Source organism: Antennarius striatus, chromosome 2 (assembly GCF_040054535.1).
Source record: "Antennarius striatus isolate MH-2024 chromosome 2, ASM4005453v1, whole genome shotgun sequence".
Classification (NCBI taxonomy): domain Eukaryota; kingdom Metazoa; phylum Chordata; class Actinopteri; order Lophiiformes; family Antennariidae; genus Antennarius; species Antennarius striatus.
Genome location: NC_090777.1, coordinates 24,284,139 through 24,305,413, shown reverse-complemented (window position 1 = coordinate 24,305,413; position 21,275 = coordinate 24,284,139). Strand labels below are relative to the sequence as shown.

General features: G+C 46.2%; 1 protein-coding gene across 2 annotated transcripts; it reads right to left on the bottom strand.

Moving 5' to 3' along the window:
• Window positions 1-1,675: 1,675 nt before the first annotated feature.
• Window positions 1,676-21,266, bottom strand: LOC137606457 (segment polarity protein dishevelled homolog DVL-1-like). Of its 2 annotated transcripts, none has more exons than XM_068331714.1 (15): window positions 20,697-21,266; window positions 16,075-16,144; window positions 14,117-14,235; window positions 11,538-11,656; window positions 8,835-8,973; window positions 8,100-8,193; window positions 7,924-7,993; window positions 7,688-7,827; window positions 7,164-7,240; window positions 6,634-6,701; window positions 6,378-6,509; window positions 6,158-6,292; window positions 5,900-6,067; window positions 5,572-5,787; window positions 1,676-3,662 (listed from the first exon to the last, which is right to left on the bottom strand). In XM_068331714.1, exons 1-15 carry the CDS (start codon window positions 20,864-20,866, stop codon window positions 3,142-3,144), a joined length of 2,238 nt encoding a protein of 745 aa, XP_068187815.1. In that variant the 5' UTR covers window positions 20,867-21,266; the 3' UTR covers window positions 1,676-3,141. The 2 variants fall into 2 exon arrangements, with proteins under 2 accessions (XP_068187815.1, XP_068187821.1); XM_068331720.1 differs by having other exon boundaries at window positions 1,677-3,662; window positions 6,432-6,509; window positions 20,697-21,265.
• Between the last annotated feature and the right edge of the window lie 9 nt (window positions 21,267-21,275).

Here is a 21,275-nt window from a genome sequence, read left to right as displayed (position 1 = left end):
CATTTACATATTTTCTTTCGGGAAATCATATTAAATCTGCTTTTAGAAACCAGATGAAGTTGTGGGAGTTGTTCTCGTAGCTCATGAGAAGAGCGCCGTTTTGTTTGTGCGCACAGTTGAGTAGCGCCTCCACACATGCGGCGGGTTTGAGGGGAGGATTTTTGCCATTTGGTTGTTGTTTTTTTCTTCTTAATACACATGAGTAAAACTTGTAACTGTGTTTGAAATTGAGATCCTCCTTGTTTCTGATGCTCTATTTAATCTGAATGACATGGTTTAATTAACACATCGCCCGCTGATGTCATCGTGAGGGGGATTTCCTCCTGGACTCCTCATGCGCTCTGAGTTTACAATGAACGGCTGAGTCATTTCAGTCAACACAAGAATGACTCCTGCAGAGACTTCAGTTTCGTTCAGGGAACCGAGAATTTAAAAGAAAAGTCCCACCATTGTTTTAATCACCTGCCGGTGTTATTATGTGAATATTAATCCAAGTAGTCACAAGGAAATTGAAACAAAAAGCGCAGGATGAAGGGATTATCTGTGCTAAAATGAAAGCGTGACTTCCGAAATGTCAGTTCGACCGGGTGATTTAGGTTTTTATGATTCATTTCATTCCCCAAATTCATGGTGCTTTTTTTTTTTTCTTCAGAAAGAAGAACTTGTTTCCTTACAGTAAGTCTTTGATATTTGGAAAATGGGGATTTTTTTTGTTTTATGGTGCAAAAACACAAAAAAATAAATAAAAGAAAAAGAAAATAAACCCCATGTCAGTGAGGTTTAATGATGACTCAGCGTCACAAATTAATATGATCTGCTGATTCATGCTGAAAACGCACTGTCATCGTGTGATCATCAAAGAGATTCGGCTATTTGGTCGTTGACATTTTAATGTGTCTCTACCTGCCAGCGCTCACCTACTTTTTTCAATCCCAGGAGGCGATGACGTCAGAAGTGATCAGCCTACGCAACACTTCCCACGGTGATCTTTCAACTTTCAGGGTCAGCAGCCCAGTTTAACAAACTGATGTGGGGAAATATGTTTGAGCTGTTCAGTGGATGGAGTAGTAATAAAATTCACTCTGCTGGTAAGTGTGTGTTCCACGTGGTTCACATTGACTTGCAATCTACTTAACATATCAGCACAGTAAATACACCAGCCACGCTTGCATGTGTTAAAAGGCTGAACAGTTGACACCCCTGAATGGAACTTCCGAGCACCAGAGATGCTGTGCGTACTTTCCGAGTCCTGATAATTTCACTGTGAAGCCGCGCTCTCCCCCACAATAAAGGGCTGCCTTCTAAGTGGGTTTTCAGGAAGGAAGTGATGACGACGCTTCGCGATGACGTCGTTTCCTGTTGGAACAGCCTTCTACAGAAGCTGCCTACGTACAATCGGTGACCTGTGATTGCAGTGAAGTCATTAAAGGTCAAGGTTTTATCTGTGGTCATCTTCAAAAAATGTTTTCAAACTAGCCACAAGCTTTGATCGATTCACATATTAAATTAAATTTACTCTTATTTTTTATTTTTTAAGAATGATTAAATATCAAAGTTTAACTTTCAGATGAAGCGGATAGGGCGTTAAATGTCTCCCTCTAGTGGCTGACATAAAAAATGCAGATATTTCAGAAAAGTTTTTTTTAACTTATATATTTTTATTCATATATATATAATAAATTTATATTTACAATTTATTATTTCTTTTTTAAAAGGAACAAAATTAAAGAGAAAGCTTTGATTGCAAACAGTGTTTCATACTAAAGGGAGGGAGAGACAAAATGGAAAAGTGCTCATAAAAACTAGCATCTGTGTGAGACACCCCCCCCCCTCCTGCAGCTATGCTTTAGGTAGACACAGCGGGGGGTTTGTCTCGCTTTTGAAAGGAGTTCAGAATCTGAAGGCCAGGATTCCACTTGAAGTCACTTTGAAGTTTGTAAAATGCGAAGCTTCGCATGATCATCACAGACGGGCTTCTACATTATTGAGAAATATCCACCGCACATTGTGAGGCTTTGGCTTTTATCGCTCTAACTTTTATCGAAGTTGCAACGCTTTTAAGCAACACGGCGAGTTTCGTTGTCACCCCAGTTGAGTTTGCTTCTTCCACTGTTTGCAATCCTGCCGTTTGGCTGACTTGACCGTAGCGTCGTGGACGTCAGGATTTAATCACCGGTGGGAATAATGATAGATACATTCGACAAAGCACAGCTAGGACTGTGGCGGCTGGCCACCGATTCACAAAGGGTGATGTCTGATTGTCAGTCGGCCACGAGAGACAAAATATGACACCATCAATACAACATGATCACATAAATAACATCACAGAAATCATCCAGTGTACGGATTACTCCTTTAGAACATCGGCAATAGATAACCCACCCCACCCTCACCCACAAAATCATGGTAATACTTTAAACAAAGTGTTTTTCTCTTCTTTAAAGCAGTTGAGACAGTCATGCAACACGCAGCCCGGTTGAACAGACGGCTGGCAAAGAGGGGCCCTCCCTTCTCGCGAAGCGGAGGAAAATCCATGGATCGTGACCCAGACGGGTTTTAGAACCGTAGTCGTTGGCAGGTAAGGGCTTCAATCAGCCAGTGGCAATGCGAACATAGAAAAAGAAATGAGGTGTTGAGGGATAAATTGCATCGGTACAGACGGATGTGAGTCAGGGAGATGGATTCCAAGTTGTAAGAGTGAGAAATGCCGTTGAGGGAAGTGTTTACGGAGCGTGCGGTAGCTGTCAGTCCGGGTCTGGGGGATTGAGATCCAGGCCCAGGTAGCTTAAAGGTCTCACAGAACAGAAAATACCCCAAGTACACACTCCCGAGAATGTCAGGGTGGCAGCTTTACACCGACGGCACACTGAATACCACTCACATTTCACAAACTGTACACATCACGTCAATACGGAAGAGGGTTTTCAGCCACAGGGGGGACCCGTGTTGGTGAGGGAGGAGGGACGCCTTCCTGTTGTGTGCTTGGCTCCTGTTTGTTTAGGCGTTGGAGGCATAGACAGATAGTCTGGGGGGAGGGTCAGTCCATCTCTCCATCCTCCTTGGGGCCGGAGAGGAAACGGGAGCGACGAGTTCGTGGGAGAACTCTTTTGTGCTCGTCAAGTTTTGAAAGGCACTGTCCTGTCACATGATGTCGACGAAGAACTCGCAAGGGTTCCCCATGGCGTGCTGGAAGGACTGGCGGCTGGCGGTAAGCTCGGGAGGAACGGCCGCTAGCTCTCTCCCGGGGGGGGCTCCCGGGGGCGTGCCGCTGCTGACCGAGGGCTTGGGAGCCAATCGGGCCAGGCAGTACGGCGGAGGCAAGCCCGGGGGGCCGTAGGAAGAGGCATGGCTCCGTTCGCTGTGGGCGCACGAGCCCGGCCCCGGCTGCGTGAAGGGGGCGTGGCTGTAGGTGAAGGAGGGGTGGCTGTGCTGCGAGAGGGAGTGGCTCCGGTGTGAATGGCTGTGACTCAGACTGGAGCGGGCGTGGCTGTGGCTGGAGATGGCGTGACTGTGGTGGCTCATCTGGCTGGCGGACCTATCACCGCGCCTCCCTCCACGGACGCGGGGCTCTGATTCGCTGCATGTTGACCTTTGACCCTTCTCCTGCTGGGGGGAGCGTCTACCTTTGCCTGCGCTGGGGTTGGATCCACTGCTTCGGCTTCCTGTCGGGGTAAAACAGAAAAAGGGTTTTGGTTTTTTTATTTATAAGCACATCAGAGGTGGTTTAGACCTCCTGATCAAGCAGGTCACACCTTAAACAAAATGTTTTATGAAGTCTTGTACGTTTAAAAATTAATTCATGCTGTTAAATTCATTATTGCAATTTGTTTAAGGTGTGACGAGATATTTTCCGGGCGAGCGAGGACGAGTCAAGAGCAAACATGATCGTCTCAAAAAGGTTTCTTCCTAAAGTTCCACCTGCAACAACTAAAACCACCTGATCTCCAGACAAACACCACAGCATTCACGTCGTGTAACGCAAACATGATACACCTGCATCAGAAACACATGACACGGCACTTTAGGGGGATGATACAGAATTTTTTTTTTTTTAAAAAGAGAGATAAAGTAGTTTAATGTTGTGAATTTGTTTTAAAAATTAGGACGTGGTCTCGTATTGATGGAGGTGTACCAGGCATCAGATCCAACATTCCACGCCTTCCCCCCCTTCCGCAATGAGCCCAACAGTACTGGGTTAAGTGGTGCATGATCGACTCCCACCAGTGGGAGAATGATAACACAACTCCGGAGTGATCATCCTGCGTCATGCACCTCCCAGCGCAGTACGAATGCATGTGCAGAGGTGCAGAGGAGGAGAATGGACTGACGGGAGATTCACACACTGGACACACACGGAAAACGGAGGAAGATGGGAGCTGAGAGAGAAAGGAAAAAAAAATTTAAAAAAATCCTAAAAGTCACAATATGATGGCGGAAAAAACATCGAGCAGGAGGTAGAGAGAGGAGAACAGGTAAAAATGATGAAGGGTGAGATCAAGAGAAGAGGAGAACAGCGGAGGAGGAGGGTGTGGGGGGGGGGGTTAGCAGGCTTACCGGTTCCCCCAGTGTCCTGGGACTACCTCCTCCTTCAGTCTACCGATGCCCAGCAGAAACAGAGGGAATAACAGAATTACACACACCTCCCAGCCCTACGCCTGTGCATCTGCCCCGTGTGGTCAGAACAAGTATTACACCCTAACTAACCAACTCAACACATCCACAAATTATGGAGAAAATGTTCAAACAGATGCTCACATGCGCTCATTAAAAACAGGCAGGCGGACAATTAAAATATGCACTTCCTTATGTGCAGATGCCAAAAAAAAAAGAAAGAAATAAAAGAAACAAAACTACAAATTAAAAGCATGAAATTAAAAACTGCATCACATGGCTGTTCTGATCTTTGACCTCTTGTCATCAAAGAGCGACAACCGGCTGAAGGCAAGACATGAGGATGGCTTCAAATAAAATAAAATAAATAAAATAATGGACGTCAGGACTGTTTCCTTACGATGTACACTAAAAGCAATCTATCACAGCCACTGAATGATCCCCCTCCCTCCGGATCACCACTCTCCCTCAGCACAGGTAAAAACCATGCAACACAAAATGCGAGCATGTCCTGATTGAAGATGACAACAGAAGATCGTTCGAAAAACCGATGAAGAGGAATGGGCTCCAAGCTTGAGATTTGATCCAATTTTTATTTATGTTTTAATTTAATGTACACACCCAGTACTGCAGAGCTGTCCGCTGCGTGACTCAAGATGCTCATGATTGACCTTGACAATACAGGACGTGTTTTAGAATACACACAATCAAATCAATCAATCACCTATCTATCAATCTGTCAATCAATCTATCAATCAAAACTCAATCCAGCATCGTTTTTCTGCTCGACGAGCTAAAAGCGCTAACATTAGCACGAGTCACGCTTATTTTTGTGACGTCAAACACAGAGTGAGAGTAGAGAGAATATCACGCTGCAGGTTGAGTCAAATGATCACATTAATTTATTGGGGGGGGGGTGCTGGTGGAGCATTCTGATTGGCTCTCCTCCTCAGTACTCACCCTCACTGTGCTGGCTTCCTGCGCTCCCGCTGTGGAAACTGTGGCATGGATCTGAGTATCCCGGTGGGAAACTGGGGGGCGCGGAAGGAAAGGGAGGGTAGGGGAACGGCTGCCCCCCCAGAGGCCAGGGGTTGCTGGTGGGAGGGAGGGGGGCCAAGGTGTCCTGCTCGGAGCCTCCGCCGCTGGATCCCTCGTTTAAATTAAGCGATGCCATATCTGAATGGAAAGAAGACGGAACCAGAGATGAGGGGTGGGGAGGTTAACACAATCAAACCAGAGACATAATTATGGGATGGTAATTTTGACATAAGGACAGAAGCGACTATACTTTGGCAGAGGTCCCCAAAGGTGTAATAGCACTGCTCAGAGAAGGTGATCTTGTTGACGGTGTGTCTCAGGTAGCCGTGCTTCAGCAGACTGCTGGCGTACTTCCTGGCATCCCGCCGGTCCTTGAATCCTTCCACTCTGGAGTAAAGCCAGTCCACGACGTCAGCGCCTGACACGGAAACACACAACACACACACACACACGCATTAAGGCGCGAGCAACAGGACTTTTCATTCCTGGTCTGCTTTGTTTTTCTCACCGATGACGGCGTTGGCGATGGTGATCTTCAACCACATCCTGTCTCGAATCTCCAGGCCGGAGTCGGGCAACTGCATCACCTTGACGATGGTGGCCATGTCTGTTTTGCTCACCGATAGAGGCAAGTCGTCAAACTCTGGGATGGCAGAGGAGATCATGAGGAAAACTTTTACCGGCGGGACTTTTTATTCATTTTAATGGTGTGAGGTTATCATAATTACCACAGAATTGATGTTTCATGGTATGTGGTGGAGGAATTGGTTGGTTGACTTTACCATAGTGTGGGTAAGGTCCTGTTAAGGCCGTGGTGTGTGAAATCCAGGCTGCAGGATCGATGGGTCTCACAGGCTCCGCTGGGAAAAAAAACCACATGGTCAAGGACATGTGTTTGGTTGCAAAATATGTATTTGTCAAAGAAAATCTGACTTCACATTCATGTAATTGCAATAAAAAAATGTTTTTTTTGTTTTTTTTTACCGCGAGGGATGGTGAAGTAGCTCCTCGGAGACGGGTCCCAACATTTGGCGACGGTTAGACTGATGGGACTGGAGGGGAAGCACACGAAAAATTAAATGGAGTTCAAGAACTCCATTTACCGCTGTGCATGACTTATTTATTAGACTCTTCTCTTTCGGATCAAGAGAGATCAAGTCTGAAAGTGTCGCAAGTCACCGAATGACAGGAGTAATCTTCCTATTTATACAGTTAAGTCTCCCTCTTGACTTGTGTAACCATCAGCACCGCGAGGCGGGAGGGAAGCCGATGCCGGAGACGGAATTCACTCCTAGGCAGGGATGTCAGGATTAATAAAGAGGAAGGAAATCTCCTCTCCCTTGTCTTTATTCGGCACATGAGTGCAGTAATGGCAAAGGGGACTCCAGATATCCACTAAATAAATAAATAAACGTAACTGGAGTCTTAGTTACAGATGTCGTTAAATGTCAAACTGTATAATAATTGTGGTTTCTATTGGCAGCAGTGAATTCTAAAAAGCGTCACACTCTTACCCAGTTTTGGAAACAATCTCTCGGAGGATCCTCACGGCGTCGTCGTTGCTCATGTTCTCAAAGTTGACATCGTTCACCTATTTGGTGGATAAAAATACAAAATTAACTCCTTCCATCAATATTGTTAAACAATTAACCAGCATTTTGATGTCAAAAATGTTATTATTTGAGGCTCTGCGGAGGGCTCAGATGTGTTTGCTTATGTAGAGCTTGCGAATCCTGAGACACGTATTAAGTGTATAATGTGGACGTTGGGGCGAGAACAAACTGTAATTAGCCACCTTGCGTTTCATAGGGTGTGTAGTCGTAGCACGGCTGCTGCTCACAGATGAAAAGAGAGCCAATAAGAGGAAGGAAAAGGAGAGGCACGCGTTTACAAAAGGCTCTTAAAAATGCACGCTGGGTTTTTTTTTTTTAATAGGCCTCAGATGGAAACACGGCCTCTCTTTATGTTCTTTTCAGCGCTTATGAACAGTTGGCAGCAGCGGAGGTGTTGTGACTGCACAGGAGAAGCAGAAACACACCTGGAGGAGCATGTCTCCAGGTTCTATTCTCCCATCAGCGGCCACAGCTCCTCCTTTCATGATGGAGCCGATGTAGATGCCGCCGTCTCCCCGGTCGTTGCTCTGACCGACAATACTGATTCCCAAAAAGTTGTACTTCTCTGTCGGGGGGTGTGGGGTGGGGGGGAGAAAGGAATGAGCAACTCCTAATTCCACATTACAACATTCAAATCTGTAGTGATGATTGTCAGGTTTACCCATGTTGAGTGTGACGGTGATGATGTTGAGGCTCATCGTTGAGTCTGTGATGCTGCTGAAGGACGAAGACTGGAAAGGCAGGAAGAGGATGGGATGAGGAAAGGAATGAAGGAATGAAGGCGGCAGAGACACCGGGTCAGTCTGCCGTCTCGTGGGTTTCTCATCTGTGTCTCACCCGGTCTATTTTGGCCACTTTGTGCCTCCGTCTGCGGCGTTTGTGTCGGCGCATCAATTGTGAAGAAGAACTCTGTTCTGTGGAGCTACTGAGTCTGAAACACAGGAGGAGAGCAAATAATGAGACAAAAACAGGATATTAGAAGAGTAAAAATAGTCTAAAAAATAAATAAGTAATCAAATCCATTTGTCGCCTTGTAATGTGAGGTTTGTCGTGCTGCCGGGTTCATTTCCAAAAAAATCTAGCAAAAAAAAAACCCCATCTATAAATTGCTTCAGGTGTTCTTGAAAAGCTGGTTGGTGTTCCTTTACTATGACTCATGCCAGTGGATCTGCAAGCAGCCTGAAACAATCACTGGTTAATCAGCAAATATTTTCAATGATTTATTCATGACTCAACATATTTATCGAGCATAAACAGCAGGTGTCGGTGACTTCCAGTTTCGCCAATATGGAGAGAGTTTCTCTTTTGCTTCTGAAAATGCAGTTTTTGGACTGCTGGAAAGGTAAAATGGGTTTATTAAAAATCCTAATAAAGTGAATAACACAATAAATAAATAATAATCATGAGAATGTATTAGTGCATCCAATCATGCAAAAAATAAACACCTCAGTCTCACTAGATTCTTTTTACTGCATTTGAAAAACACCAGATGGATCCAGAAATGAACACAAACCATCGACCCGAGAGTCTGGATGGAGAAGAAATACATTTTGATGTGCGGTAGTCCGTTACCTGCTGGCGTCCTCGTCTTCCTCGCTGTCCACGAACGAGCTGGACTCCAGCTCGCTGCTCATTACCGACGCGCTGTCGTATCCCATGGCCGAGTCCCTCGCCGTGCGCTCTGATTTGGAGTGACCGTTGATGCGAGGGACTGGAGACGGACAGAGAGAGAAAGAAGGGCAGAGGTGAGTCAGACGGGAGGTCACGCCGATTGTTACGGGGTCAAATCGGAATGAGTGGGAAGCATCCCGGAGGACAGGAGTGTGAGTGTGTGTGGAAAATATAAAGGTTTACGAGCAGCAGTAAGGGAAGCTGTCGACTCCGCATGATTTTGTCATTATTGGAAACACCGTGTAGAGAACGAATGGAATGAAAGATATTTTAAAAAATCACAAATAATCACACATAATTCAACAAATACAGAAATACACGAATAATCTTCATAACTCATTCAGATCCCTCCCCATCCCCACGTCCATCTCCGTGCATACATACATTGCCAGCGAGGTGGGGCTCTTTCTGGGTAGCAGCGGATTGGCTGGAACGATCTTATAAAGCGTAGAGGGCGTGGCAGCCTGCGTATTCGCCGAGAGCAAGCAAAACATTCCAGCAATGTGGTTGTTCCCATCGCTAGCGCCGCCCAGGAGGTGCTTTTATGAAAGCTGAGCCGCTGCAGGTAAAAGATCCTCAATCAGCAGAGACACATCCGCCGTCGGGATTCACTCTAACATATTTCCTCCCACGCCAACAGGAAGCTCAAACAAGCGTGCAAGTGCACCGTTTCTGCTACCGAACACAAGGAGGAAAGAATAACCTTTACACTCCATGTAGAAAATGAATGGGAAAAAAAAAATCAATTTTGATGTTTAATCATTAGAGTCAACTTTTAAATGGGTTATGCACAACAAAAACTCTCCTTCCTGTTTCCACCAATCCTCTATAAAGGGAATGATTAAAAACAAATAAAAAATGCATGCATTAAACTGATGAACGACAAAATCAAATCACAAATTTAAGACCAAATAGCATCAACGAATGTAACAAAAACTACCTCTCAGCGAAGCCGACAGTGTGTCTTCATCCAGACGTTTAGATGAACTGAGAGTCAGGAGGACGTGCTGCCTCCTCCCTCCCTCCCTCCTTCCTACGGCATGCAACCCTAGACCCACCGCTAATCTGTTCCTGACCAATCACAACGCAGTATTCTCCAAAAGCAGACTTAATATGGGATTTGAGATGATGTACGGTCATCACCCGGCGCTGCCTCAGGTGAAAACACCATCAGGATATTGAAAGTCTGGATCCTCTCAGCAGCTCGGCATCACAAAAAAAATAAAAATAGATGAAATAAAAAACATGATACTTTTCACAGAGGAAAACAGTTCCACCAGCTGTTTATGCACTTTCAGTTAATACTTTAATACAAGCATAAGTGCTTTTGGCTTAGCTGTGTCTTGTTTGACCTCAACCCTACCTCCCAGAAGCACTGAAAAGCATAAAATACTTTAACACTCTTCCATTTACATTGTAATATCTTAGAACAACAATTCGCATCCCATAACTCCTGATCACCCTCCTAAAATGCTCATCTATTCATTGTCAAGCGCCGCGGCGCTGACAGAGAATGAGGACAGGACACGTTTAACCAAAACCAACGCTTTAACTGATCGCGCCGAAACAGTCGGCATTCACACGGAGACAACAATCACTTGGAGCGTACGTATAAGGTGACAGGGGAATTCCTGCTGATGCTGATGCTGCAGGGTGTAGGGAAAAGGGGCGGAGCCAGTGGGGTCCTTTATGTGTTTTCCTTACATCCAGGTTGTGTGACTCTTACAGCGAGTAACCGTCATGTCGCTCCTTTCCAACTTTTTCAAGAGCATCCGAATGAGAAACTTTCAAAAGCTCTTTAAACTCACCTTCAAATCATCTTTTCATGAAACCATTAAAAACATACGGAAAGAAAGAATTTGTGACATCCATCTGGGAAAGGCGGGAATCAAAGTGGGTATCCCAGAATATTATGTATGATTAAGTATGATTATGATGACAACAGAACACACCTTAGGTGAGTGTTGTTGGTTGACATGAATAAAAACAAGCCTGCAAGTTTTTTCTGAAGGAGCAGAGAGGAAAGCATCCTCCTCCTCCTCCTCCTCTTCGTCAGTGAAGCAGACGTGTTAACGTGTTACAATCATCTGATTCCTATCAATGTCTTTTCCAGGCATAAAACCCAGGTTATTTCAATAATAACCGCATCAGACTTTCCTCTGATATTTCTCAAAGCACCAGTCATTTCTGACAGGGTGTAATCACCGTGGAAGTGTGACTACGAAGTGGAAAACAGCCTCTGACCATAAACCTGAGCCGCACGCGGAGAGCAGAAGACGGACAATTTAGCGCGAATGCCGGTAAATTCCAGAAGCTTTGCTTCACTTCTTCAATCACGTCTTCAGTCTTCCAAGAATTTGGATTTCTAAGTCTCTCTCAGTCTCACGTCACTTCGACTCAACACACGCCACATGAACCCTGAGGGCATTTCTCACATGTGTGTGTCCACTCTTTGTGTGTGTGTGTGTGTGTGTGTGTGTAGGTTATGAGTGAAGTAAGAGGCACTGAGATGTGAAAACTTCAAAATGACAAGATAATCGCGGATTCAGGTTCCATCTGTTCCCGACCGATGATGATGATGATGATGATGATGAAGATACTCACGCTCGGTTTCTCGGGCTCTCCTCCTCGCTCGCTCCCTCTCCCGTTCTCTGCGGTGGCTCAGGAGAGATTCCGTACCCGTCTCGGTGTCCAGGCCATCCCGGCTGCTCACCGCGTTGGCGCTGGAACACACAGGGTGGAAAAACTTCAGTCACATTCTTAATGATGTACAAAACAACAAGCAGAGAACGTATTTGGAATTAATTCTCCAGTCAGCCTGAGACACACGAACACGATCCCCTACTAGGATATACTTCTGTCTGTTATAATATCTGTTTGCCTGCCAGTCAGCCTGAGGGGAATATGCGACTCTTATTATGACTCTGTTTTCAAATTCAATCCTTCTGGCCAAAAATAGTAGTTTCATTGTTCTGCATGTGATGTGTTTTTCACCAAGTGTCATTAATGACCAGATACCCCGAGAGGGAGCCGTCCTGGACAATACCGGCATTAATGAGACCTATTGAAAGGCCAGATGGTGCCTGGAGTGTGATTGAGGAAAGAGACAGAATAGGAGCTTGATGGGTGGGTGGGGTGGGGGTTGACAGATTGTAATAAAAATTTTTTTAAAAAAAGCAGGAAGAGGTAGATCAGGTGTGGCCCAAGCAATGAGCAGGCCCAGGCGCTCGGATTCTGGGAGGAATCTGGGGGTTCAGGAGGGGGCTGGAGGGTAAATTGTTATTCCATCACAGGGATGGAGATGCTTTGGCCTCAGGCACTGAGGGGTTAAGGGACTTACACCGCCAGTGGGCACCTGAGAAACCCGACGCTGGTGAGAACTCTCCTCAACTCTCGTCAGTTTGTCACCGACACTTTGACATGTGCGCCCCACACACACACACACACACCTTACACCTGCATCAATAATTGCACTTGAAGGCAAAGCGATCACGCGAACCCACAGACACACACACACACATCACAAACATCATCCTGCAGCGGTTGAACAATCATTTTTTCACGCACAGAGCGGATGATCGATGCAGATTAAAAACAGGAGGGACGAAAAGGTTGACACATCTGGTGCTCAATGAGATGTGACTACGTGCTCCCGCTTCGGGAAGCGCTATAGGTGCACCTGCACCGGGCTGCACCAGGCTGCACCGGCGCAGGTAGGCGCATGTGTGTGAGCATCACTGGAGATACACAGCGTGGATGCATTCCCCCCATCAGGATGGTGACCAGCCGGGCGGAGGGTCCGCCTATCCGTGAGGGGACGATTCAAGTCGCTGAGGCTGCAGCTGTGAACAAATTCCACCCCCTTTCAAGTCCCCCCCCGCTCCTGCCCCCCAACTCCTCACCACCACCCCCCCCCCTCCTCCTCTATCCTGCCAGCCGCCATCCCCTCCCTCTCGGGAAATGGAAATGGGTACTTTTAATGTCCGTTAATCCGGATTAGCAGGCAGAGGCACATCAGTTGCGTTCCATTCTCAGACCTAAAACACCTATTCTGCGGGATCATCAAATACGACCCCCGTTCACGCTGACAAACGCATGAGACGCACGAATGAAGCACAAAGACGAATGAAGCGCTAATAATATTCTAGCTATTTACAGACACAGAAAAAAAGGCTGGAAGAAGGGATTTATTTAAGAAAGAGAGGAGGTTCGCTACGGGGAATTCAACACGCTGGGTTTGAGATAGCGAAAAAGGCCTGAATGTCACAAATAAGGACGGAAAAAAGGGAGAGTGAAGAAGGGGGGCAGGGGGAATTACACGGGGTTAGGGAGCAACACGTATTACCGTTTCCTTCCACCAGGTGGCGGCAGTCCTGGTGAAAAAACGGCCAGCAACAATAAAACCATCAGGACCGCTGACGGCCGATAGGGGGCGGAAGGGAGCAGAGATGTCAGACTGGATGAAGACGTGCGCCGAGACATGACAGATTGCATGCTCTCAATATAGAGCCTCAGCCATATTGCTTTAACACTGTAATGGCAACAACCCTGCCCCCCATTTGCCCCCCAGCCCTTTTTGCTATATTTAGTTCGGGACTTCTTCTCAGCAAGTGCAGTGATATTCTCTAATCTGTCAATCTGAAATGAAAATCTGGGCCCAGGGAGCGGTTTTAACGCCAACTGAGAGGATCTCCTCTCCTGCTTTTAGGGAAGTGACGCATTTCTTTAGCCACGAGTATGGATGAGCGACTGGGTACAACGGGGCCAGGATTTGCCTGAAGACGTGTGAGCTGTGAAGGCTATTTCAAGAAGCAGCAGCACTGGCAGCGCTCGCGTCGTGTTTACATAGATGAGCGGACTAAACGCCTCGCTTCATGGTGGGGTGGGCGGGAGGCAACATACGCACGAGTGGGGAAAAATACTCGCACCCATGCATGATCCCACACTCTGGCTTTAGCACATACTTCATTCCCTTATTCACACACGGGCGTGCGGACCACCCACACCTCCTTTGCGTATGACGGGGGGGGGGGCTCTTCAACGAGGATTCTACACGTTGATGAGTGGAATACGAAATAAAAAGGTCACCCAGTACGCTTGGGCTGCACGCCTGGATACATCTTTCTGCACGCCCCACATGTGTGCAATTGTGCATGTGTGACAGGCAGGAATGAAACACTTACTGGAAGGAGGGGGGCCGCGAGTCTCCGATGCCTCCTGTTCTCTCAAGAGGAGGGGGCAGTTCTGGGTGGCTCTCCGTGCACTGAGATCCATCGGAGTGGGTGCTCTCTGCCAGGACCAGCTGAGAGAAAGCGAAAGAGAGAGAGAAGAGAGATGATTGAAATCTACAGATGCACATATTCAGCTCTGACAGACACACAAACAATAATAAATATTTTGTTGAGGGACACAGGCCCCATTGTGAGGAGGGAGGAGATCAAAAACAACCTTGACAGACTGCGAAACTGGAGAATAAACACACACACACACACACACACACACACACACACAGGCCAACGTTGGCGATGGAGGCGGCTGCGCTTTGTGCGTGAGCCCACATGAAGAAAAGCCACCAGATAAGATGATGCAAAGAGGACGAGGGACAACGGGGTGGAAACAGCTTGAGAAGCACAGCAAGAGTTCCAGGAGCTGGAAGAAGCGACTGAAGAACAAACAACCGTTAGATAGAAAACCATTCATCTGAGCTAGAATAATGAGAGTTAGAGCCAGCAGCATGAATAAACATACCAACTACTATTCCTCTCATGCCTACTTTTGGGGGTCACTATAGTTTCTCTCAAATAAACCCTGTGGGATGCTTTATCTGCCCCCCCCCCCAATAAAAAATACCCCCCATTCTTCTAGGGATGCATCAATCTGACCGTTTCTTTGTGGATAACGGGTCCCAATAAAACCCCAGAGTTCTGTTTGTCATCAGTTCAAATATTACTAACAACCACATGAGCTAAAACTGAACTTAATTCGCTCCAAGCGGATTTACTATTAAAAGGTTCCCAAACAATGTCGGCCAAGTACTCTGCGTATTCACATTTGTTTTTGAACATATAAAAATAGCAGATAAATAGACGACATTTAAACCTCTGCCAACAGTCCCATGACCCTCGGAACTAGACTCCCACAGCATGAAATCAGGTCACAAGAATTTAGAATGGCATTGCTGGTACAGTATTAGTAGTTTGATAGTAATCTAAGGAAGTCAATCTGTGGTATTTACTGCTACAACTTCCAAACATGCATGAAATGTGACAACATGAACGGAATCAACAGTTTCAGCTACAGATGACTTTCAGATGACTTTTAATAGGTGGGAGATCTCAGCAACCACGATCCTTTTTTTTTTCTTTTTTGGGTAATCTTGCAGGAGGATACACACACGGATGAACACATCACACACCAGCGCTGAACACTTTTTTTCCGAGATGGGTGGTAAATTAAAAGTTAAAGATGCACTAATTAGGCTGATTTTCAGGCAGCGGCGTGACAAAGTGAGACTGATTTTAAATGACAGCACAGATGCTGTTAGTATCGACGCTGCTTAAGTGAAATTGAGCGAGACGGTCCTTAAAACAACTTAACGGTCACTGCTGATCACCGATCTCGACCTCTGACTTCCCCGTGGAGGAAGCGAAAACAATAAATCTCCCTGCGGAGATCGATAAAGTTTAACATCTATACTGAAAATGACAAAAAGAACGTCGTCGGGTTGATTAAAAGGACAGTCTGTCAGTAAAGAATGAGCTGTAACCGGTGTATTTTATGATCATCAACGATTTCGACGTAAATCCTCCTCTGACGTGACAGACTGGCTGGATTCAAGGTATTTTATTGTCCTCGGGGGCAGTGGGGGGGGGTGGACTAACAGCCTTGTTTATCTCTCCCTAATTAGAAATCACTTTAAAGCTGCAGAAGCCAGCAGATACTTCCTGCTGTAACAGCCAGACTCACTCACCACCGCTAAGTTTAATATCTAATGGCATCACTCACACCCGTACAACGGAGCAGAACAGTGGGATCAAGGTTAAGAGCGCTTGAAAAGCCCAGCGGAGGCGTCGCACGGCTGCTTTTTTTATTTTTTTTATTTTTTTTACACGAGTGTTGGTGCTCCATCCATCTCACTTACCCAGGACACTACTCTCCCATTGAAGCAGGGCAGCTTGGCGTTGTCATCGGAAATCTCCTCTTTAACAACCCTAGGGAGGAAGAAAACAGACACAGTCCAGTTAGATGACCAGCAGACGGACAGGATGGAGATTAACAACAAAACTGACGCACATCTTCTCACGTAAACAACAGGAAGAGATGTTCAGACGTATGCGAGTTATTATTTTTCGCCATCTTCCAGCTGCCTATGCAACTTGGGCGTGCAGCAGCCATGACATTCTCAGTCAAGAGTCTCCTCTGGGGGTGATTTATATGGATGTCATGATGCACCGTCAGGAACGCTAAGCACCACAATGCGATACGGGGATGCTTAACCTGGCATAGACGGGCAATAAATCAGTACAGGACGGATCCAAAACGCAATCCTGTGCAGACATGCATGTCTGCAGGTAAGACGGGAGGACGGACAGATCGATGTGTTTGTGTAGGAAACTCCTCCGCATGTCGAAGAGGCAAGAGTGTGTAAGAATAGAGTTTTCTGGTGCGTGAGCCTCCCTCGACGCGGTTGAAATTCCCGACAAAAATACCTCCTGGTTACCTTTTGACCTGCTGGGAAACCGTTCAGCACCTGCCAGGCTCATAATGCACACATCAAGCCGGCCTGCAGCAGATCATCCAAACACCATCATAATGCCTGTCTGTATATCTTCGTGCACATTTGCATGTTGTTGGTTTTTTTTTGCAGAAGATTTTTCCCAGAATGGGTAGAGTCACGCTTTTTCTGAGACTTTGAGGAGATTTCACATTAGCTTCTTGGCTTTGAACGCGGTGCATGAAAAGGGAGAGGCACGACTTTGGAGCAGCAGGAAAGCTTAAGAAGATTTTACGCAGGGGTGTCTCTGGCTCTTATTTTTATGCTTTTTATTGTTTGGCTGATCTCTCCTGAAGTGATTTGCCAAACTAGTTGTGTCTTTGCACACTGCTGCTGTGGGAGTGGTGGACGTAGATAGCCGAGCGTTGCGGCTGCCGTGGCCTCCTCCACCTCAGGGAGGAAGAGAGGAGGGAAGCTAGGGGCGACTCTGCCGGACGCTTGTTAGGTAGGAAACGTTTGCATCCGCTCTTCAGGCCGATCGTCCCGGCCGTAAGGTGACTTGTGAGGATGTGGGAGCAGGGCTGCTTCTGTTAAAATGTCTGACGTGAATAAAGCTGCATTTTCCGCTTTCTACAACTTTTTATTTTTTTTAAAAGCTCCAAATGATCTGGAATGCAAAAAAAAAAAAAAAGATCCTTTAAACACATGTCTGTCTGTTATAAGAAGTGAAAACAGATGAAAGCAGGAAACAGTTCCAATCACAACAGATGACATCCTCAACATGTGGTAAAATACCCACGGTCTGCATACTTTTTCAGCTTCCATCTGATATCAGGAGCAGTGTTGGTTTCACCCTGAATACTTAACAAGCACAGACACACTCGTACAGACTGTGAGCTCCCTCCTGGAGAAGCATGTGTCTGGTGGTGGGTGGTGGTGGGGGGGGGATCACAGATCTGACTTCTTTGAGAAGACAGCTTAAATAGATCTCAACAGATTTCACAGGATAATGACACAAGATTTATGCCGGCGATCGCTGAATATTCCACCACCAAGGATATTTATGTAGCTGGGGGAAGATTAGATGTGTTTGTTTGTGCTTTGAGAAATGGGGGGGGGGGGTTACAGCTGAAACCAGGAACAGGGGGGGTACGATGAGTCAGCCAGCACCCGGGGGCCAGCAGTCCTGACAATTTTTGGTGGGCTGATGCTAATGATACTGTGAAGAGTGAGGAAAATATTTGCAGTGGAATAAAACTGTAGACTTCAATGTGGAGAAGCAGCTGGATCCAAATATAACCAATGAGAACAGCTTTGAAAATGGTGTGAAAGCTGTTGTTATAGGGTCACCATCACAATAAACCTGCTGTTTTCATTCTAGGACACTGTTCAAACTTAAAAAAAAAAAAAACACTGAACAAACAAAGAGGGGTGGGAGCGTGGTGGGGCTGCGGGGGTAGGCAGGAGTGAATTTGTGCAGAAAGCTGCAGATTTTTTTGTCCTGCAGGGGCTCAGCATCACTTCCTCAGCAGAAGAAAGATCCCCCCCCACCACCACCACCACCACCACCACCACCAACCCCCCGTTTTCCAAAGGCAGAAACAAGACTGTTTCTTTCAGACCTTCAGCTTGGCTGCTTTTCCTCCAGCTCCAGAGCGCCTCTGTGACCAGCATCACAGTGAGGTCTCACAGCCCACTCACCCCCCCAGTGGCAACGACAAAAACGCCACATCATCACCTAGAAATCTCTAAAAAAAAATTAAAAAATTTTTTTTTAAAAGCCAAGCGTGTTGCTTCAAAGCCAAAGCAGCCTCAATTAGTTTCCCCAGTCTTATGAATATGGATGAATGAATATCACACAGAAGGCGAGACAACAACCGGTGAATGAAATCTGCATGCAGCATCGTTCAACACCGTCGCTCACTTGGCCGTGATTTGCCGTCACGTGAATGGAAAATGCCATCGTGTTCCACGCGATCCCGACCGAGGTGCGTTGGGGGAGCGAAGCGTTTATCTCAATCGGGAGGCCGTGCCTTAAAAGAGATGATTTTACCAAGCACAAATTCTGTACGGCAAAATTCCATAAGAAAATGCTTTTCTTTTTCTGCATAGCAGGGGGTCTACTACTGAAGGCCTTGCACTGGCTCCTCATTTACATTTCAAACAGCGTCTATAACTGCAAGGGATTTGATGTTTTCCCTCTCTGCTCAGCAGTCTTAGTCCTCCCTAGCTAATTCTCCAGCAGCCATACTGTCTGTGTGTGCAGTACAGCCAGCACGGCTACCACAAAGCGCCGCCATCCTCTGCCTTTGACTGGGTTCTCTTCCATACGTTGCCAGTACCATACGGCGCTCCCACCGCCTGAATTTTCACCCTTAACTCAAAGGCGTGATGCTGACGGAGACGCCATTATCATCTGCAGATAGCAGCTTTTTTTTTTTGAAAAATGCTCTGTTGATTTACACGCAAGAGCCAGTTGGCCCGCTGCAGTAGTGCGTTCAGGAACGCACAGCAATGCCTTAATGTGGAGAAAGCAAATACGCTTTGTTTGTTTCTATAATCTGCTTGCCGATCACCTGAGGCCCCAACGAGCAGCGCCCGGCCCGCTGTGCTGTGCAACAGAGGCAGGAAGCCAGGGCTGGGGACAAAGCGGCGCACCGAGCTCAGCCCGCCACCAGGAAGAACCGGCTTCCTCCTGCAAGGTCAGCCTTCCAAGTGGAAACGCATGACGTTGGGTTCTACAGACGCTGCCTCCCTTTCTGCATTTCCTTCAGTCAGTGTTCCCGATTGCGGCGCTGGATTTTTAATGTGTCTGCCCGTATATGACTGTTCAGACTGGAATGAGAATCAGAGCCTGACACAAATATGTCAACCTCAATGGAGGCCCGATTCAAGTAGATCTTCCCTGACCGAGAGAGAGAGAGATCTGAAGAGCTTCTCAGAATCTTAAAAATAAGAATGGGATTTAAAAAAAGTGAGGGACAGAAAAACAAAAAAGAGAAAAAGGAGGAGAAAACATTAGATATGATTTCAGCATCCGGTGGACGCAGGAGGTTCTTGTGACTTTCATTTTCATATGAAAGATAATGAGTTACAGAAATCATTTCTACCCACATTAAATGTCTTAAAACTCTTTGTTTATGTGAAATCTGCTCTGGTCAAAAGACTAAATCATAAAAAACATGACTGCTGGTTTAATATTTCTTATGGTCTCTTTTTCTATAGAAGACAATAAATGATGTTACTGTATATTCTATATCTACTGACCAAAATAGCCTTCTATGGGAACCAGTGACATACAAAATGTTCCTCAGACAAAAAATATTTATAGCCTTGCCTGTGCAGTGCTGTTGAAACAACAGGACATAAAAGAAATTATTTTATCTAATTGACATAATGCGTTTTTTGTTTTTCTTTTTTTGTTTTTTTTACAGACCCACCCCTCTGGAGGTTGTATGAATTGTCTAGAAATAACAACTGGCTTGTGATTACTAGATTCCACTCAGTCAATCCATTTTAAAATAAAGTTTGTGCTATTAAAAGTGAGGAAAAAAATATTTAAAAAATTTGTTAAATTACAAAAATAAAAAAAGGCTCCATATTGAAAATCGCGTTTCCAAATATGAAAGCCGAAGCAGAGGAACATGTGGGCGCTTTGTCAACACGGATCTCATAATAATTGATGTACATTGAGGCTAATAAGAGGAACGGGGGTGTGGGTGGGTGGGGGTTCTGGCTCTGAACACAACATGCAGGGGGCTGCGTCATGAGGGCTCCGGACAGATCTGGTATCACTTCAAACACTTACGCGTGTCCTCCAGTGCGCACAGGATACCCTGTAATAATGAGCAGGTGCCAGCAGCGTGGAAACACACATTTGCGCGCATGTAACAGCCTTTCAGCAGCCAGCGTCGGTTTCACGGAACCGATCGAGGCCCTTTAATAAGCTTTTTTTTTATTTATTTTTTTTTTTTTTTTACATCCACCAGACCGCGGTAATAAGTCCATCAGAACGAACAGGCTAATAATCACAGACGGTGGCCACTCACCCAAAATCCTGGTCCATCGATTTGAAGAAGAATTTGTAGCTGTTGACCGGCCGATTGTTGAGAACATTTTTAAAATCCGCTAAGGTGACTTTCTCAGGAGAAACAGACAGTTTGACCAGATAAGGAGTCTCCTCCTCGTCTATGTGATATATGATTTTAGTCTCCGCCATGAGAGTGAGGGGAGGACAATCATTGACACAGGAAAGGAACAAGGGTTGGCAGCGTAATAAACAGGCCTGCTATGTTACCAGCTACCCCCAGCATAACATAACAGCATTCCCTAGTAGGCAAACCGACGTAACCCGCGGTGGTAAATACGGATCCGTGTGTTGGATAGACACACCGAAAATCCAGACATAATCGCGTTCAGAGCGCCTGTATTCCTGCTCCTGCGTGAGTCGGTACGGTGGCTCTCTCGGCACTCAAACAGGAAGGGACAGTCCACATCCTTGCGATATGAGTTGGGAATATTTCTATTTTTTCCACATGCTAATTGGTTAGACAGTGCTGTCATCTAGCGGCGTGTCTGGGTTGTGCGCAACCGCGCATGGACACTTTTTTTTCCCCCCACGGCGCACA

Excerpts from the sequence above, each read along its gene's own strand:
- LOC137606457 (XM_068331714.1), bottom strand. The coding sequence starts at position 20,866 with ATGGCGGAGACTAAAATCATATATCACATAGACGAGGAGGAGACTCCT. Across the intron at positions 8,194-8,834 it reads GAAGACGAGGACGCCAGCAG|ACTCAGTAGCTCCACAGAAC; the intron begins GTAACGGACTAC and ends CCTGTGTTTCAG. Across the intron at positions 6,510-6,633 it reads CTACTTCACCATCCCTCGCG|CGGAGCCTGTGAGACCCATC; the intron begins GTAAAAAAAAAC and ends TTTTTTTCCCAG.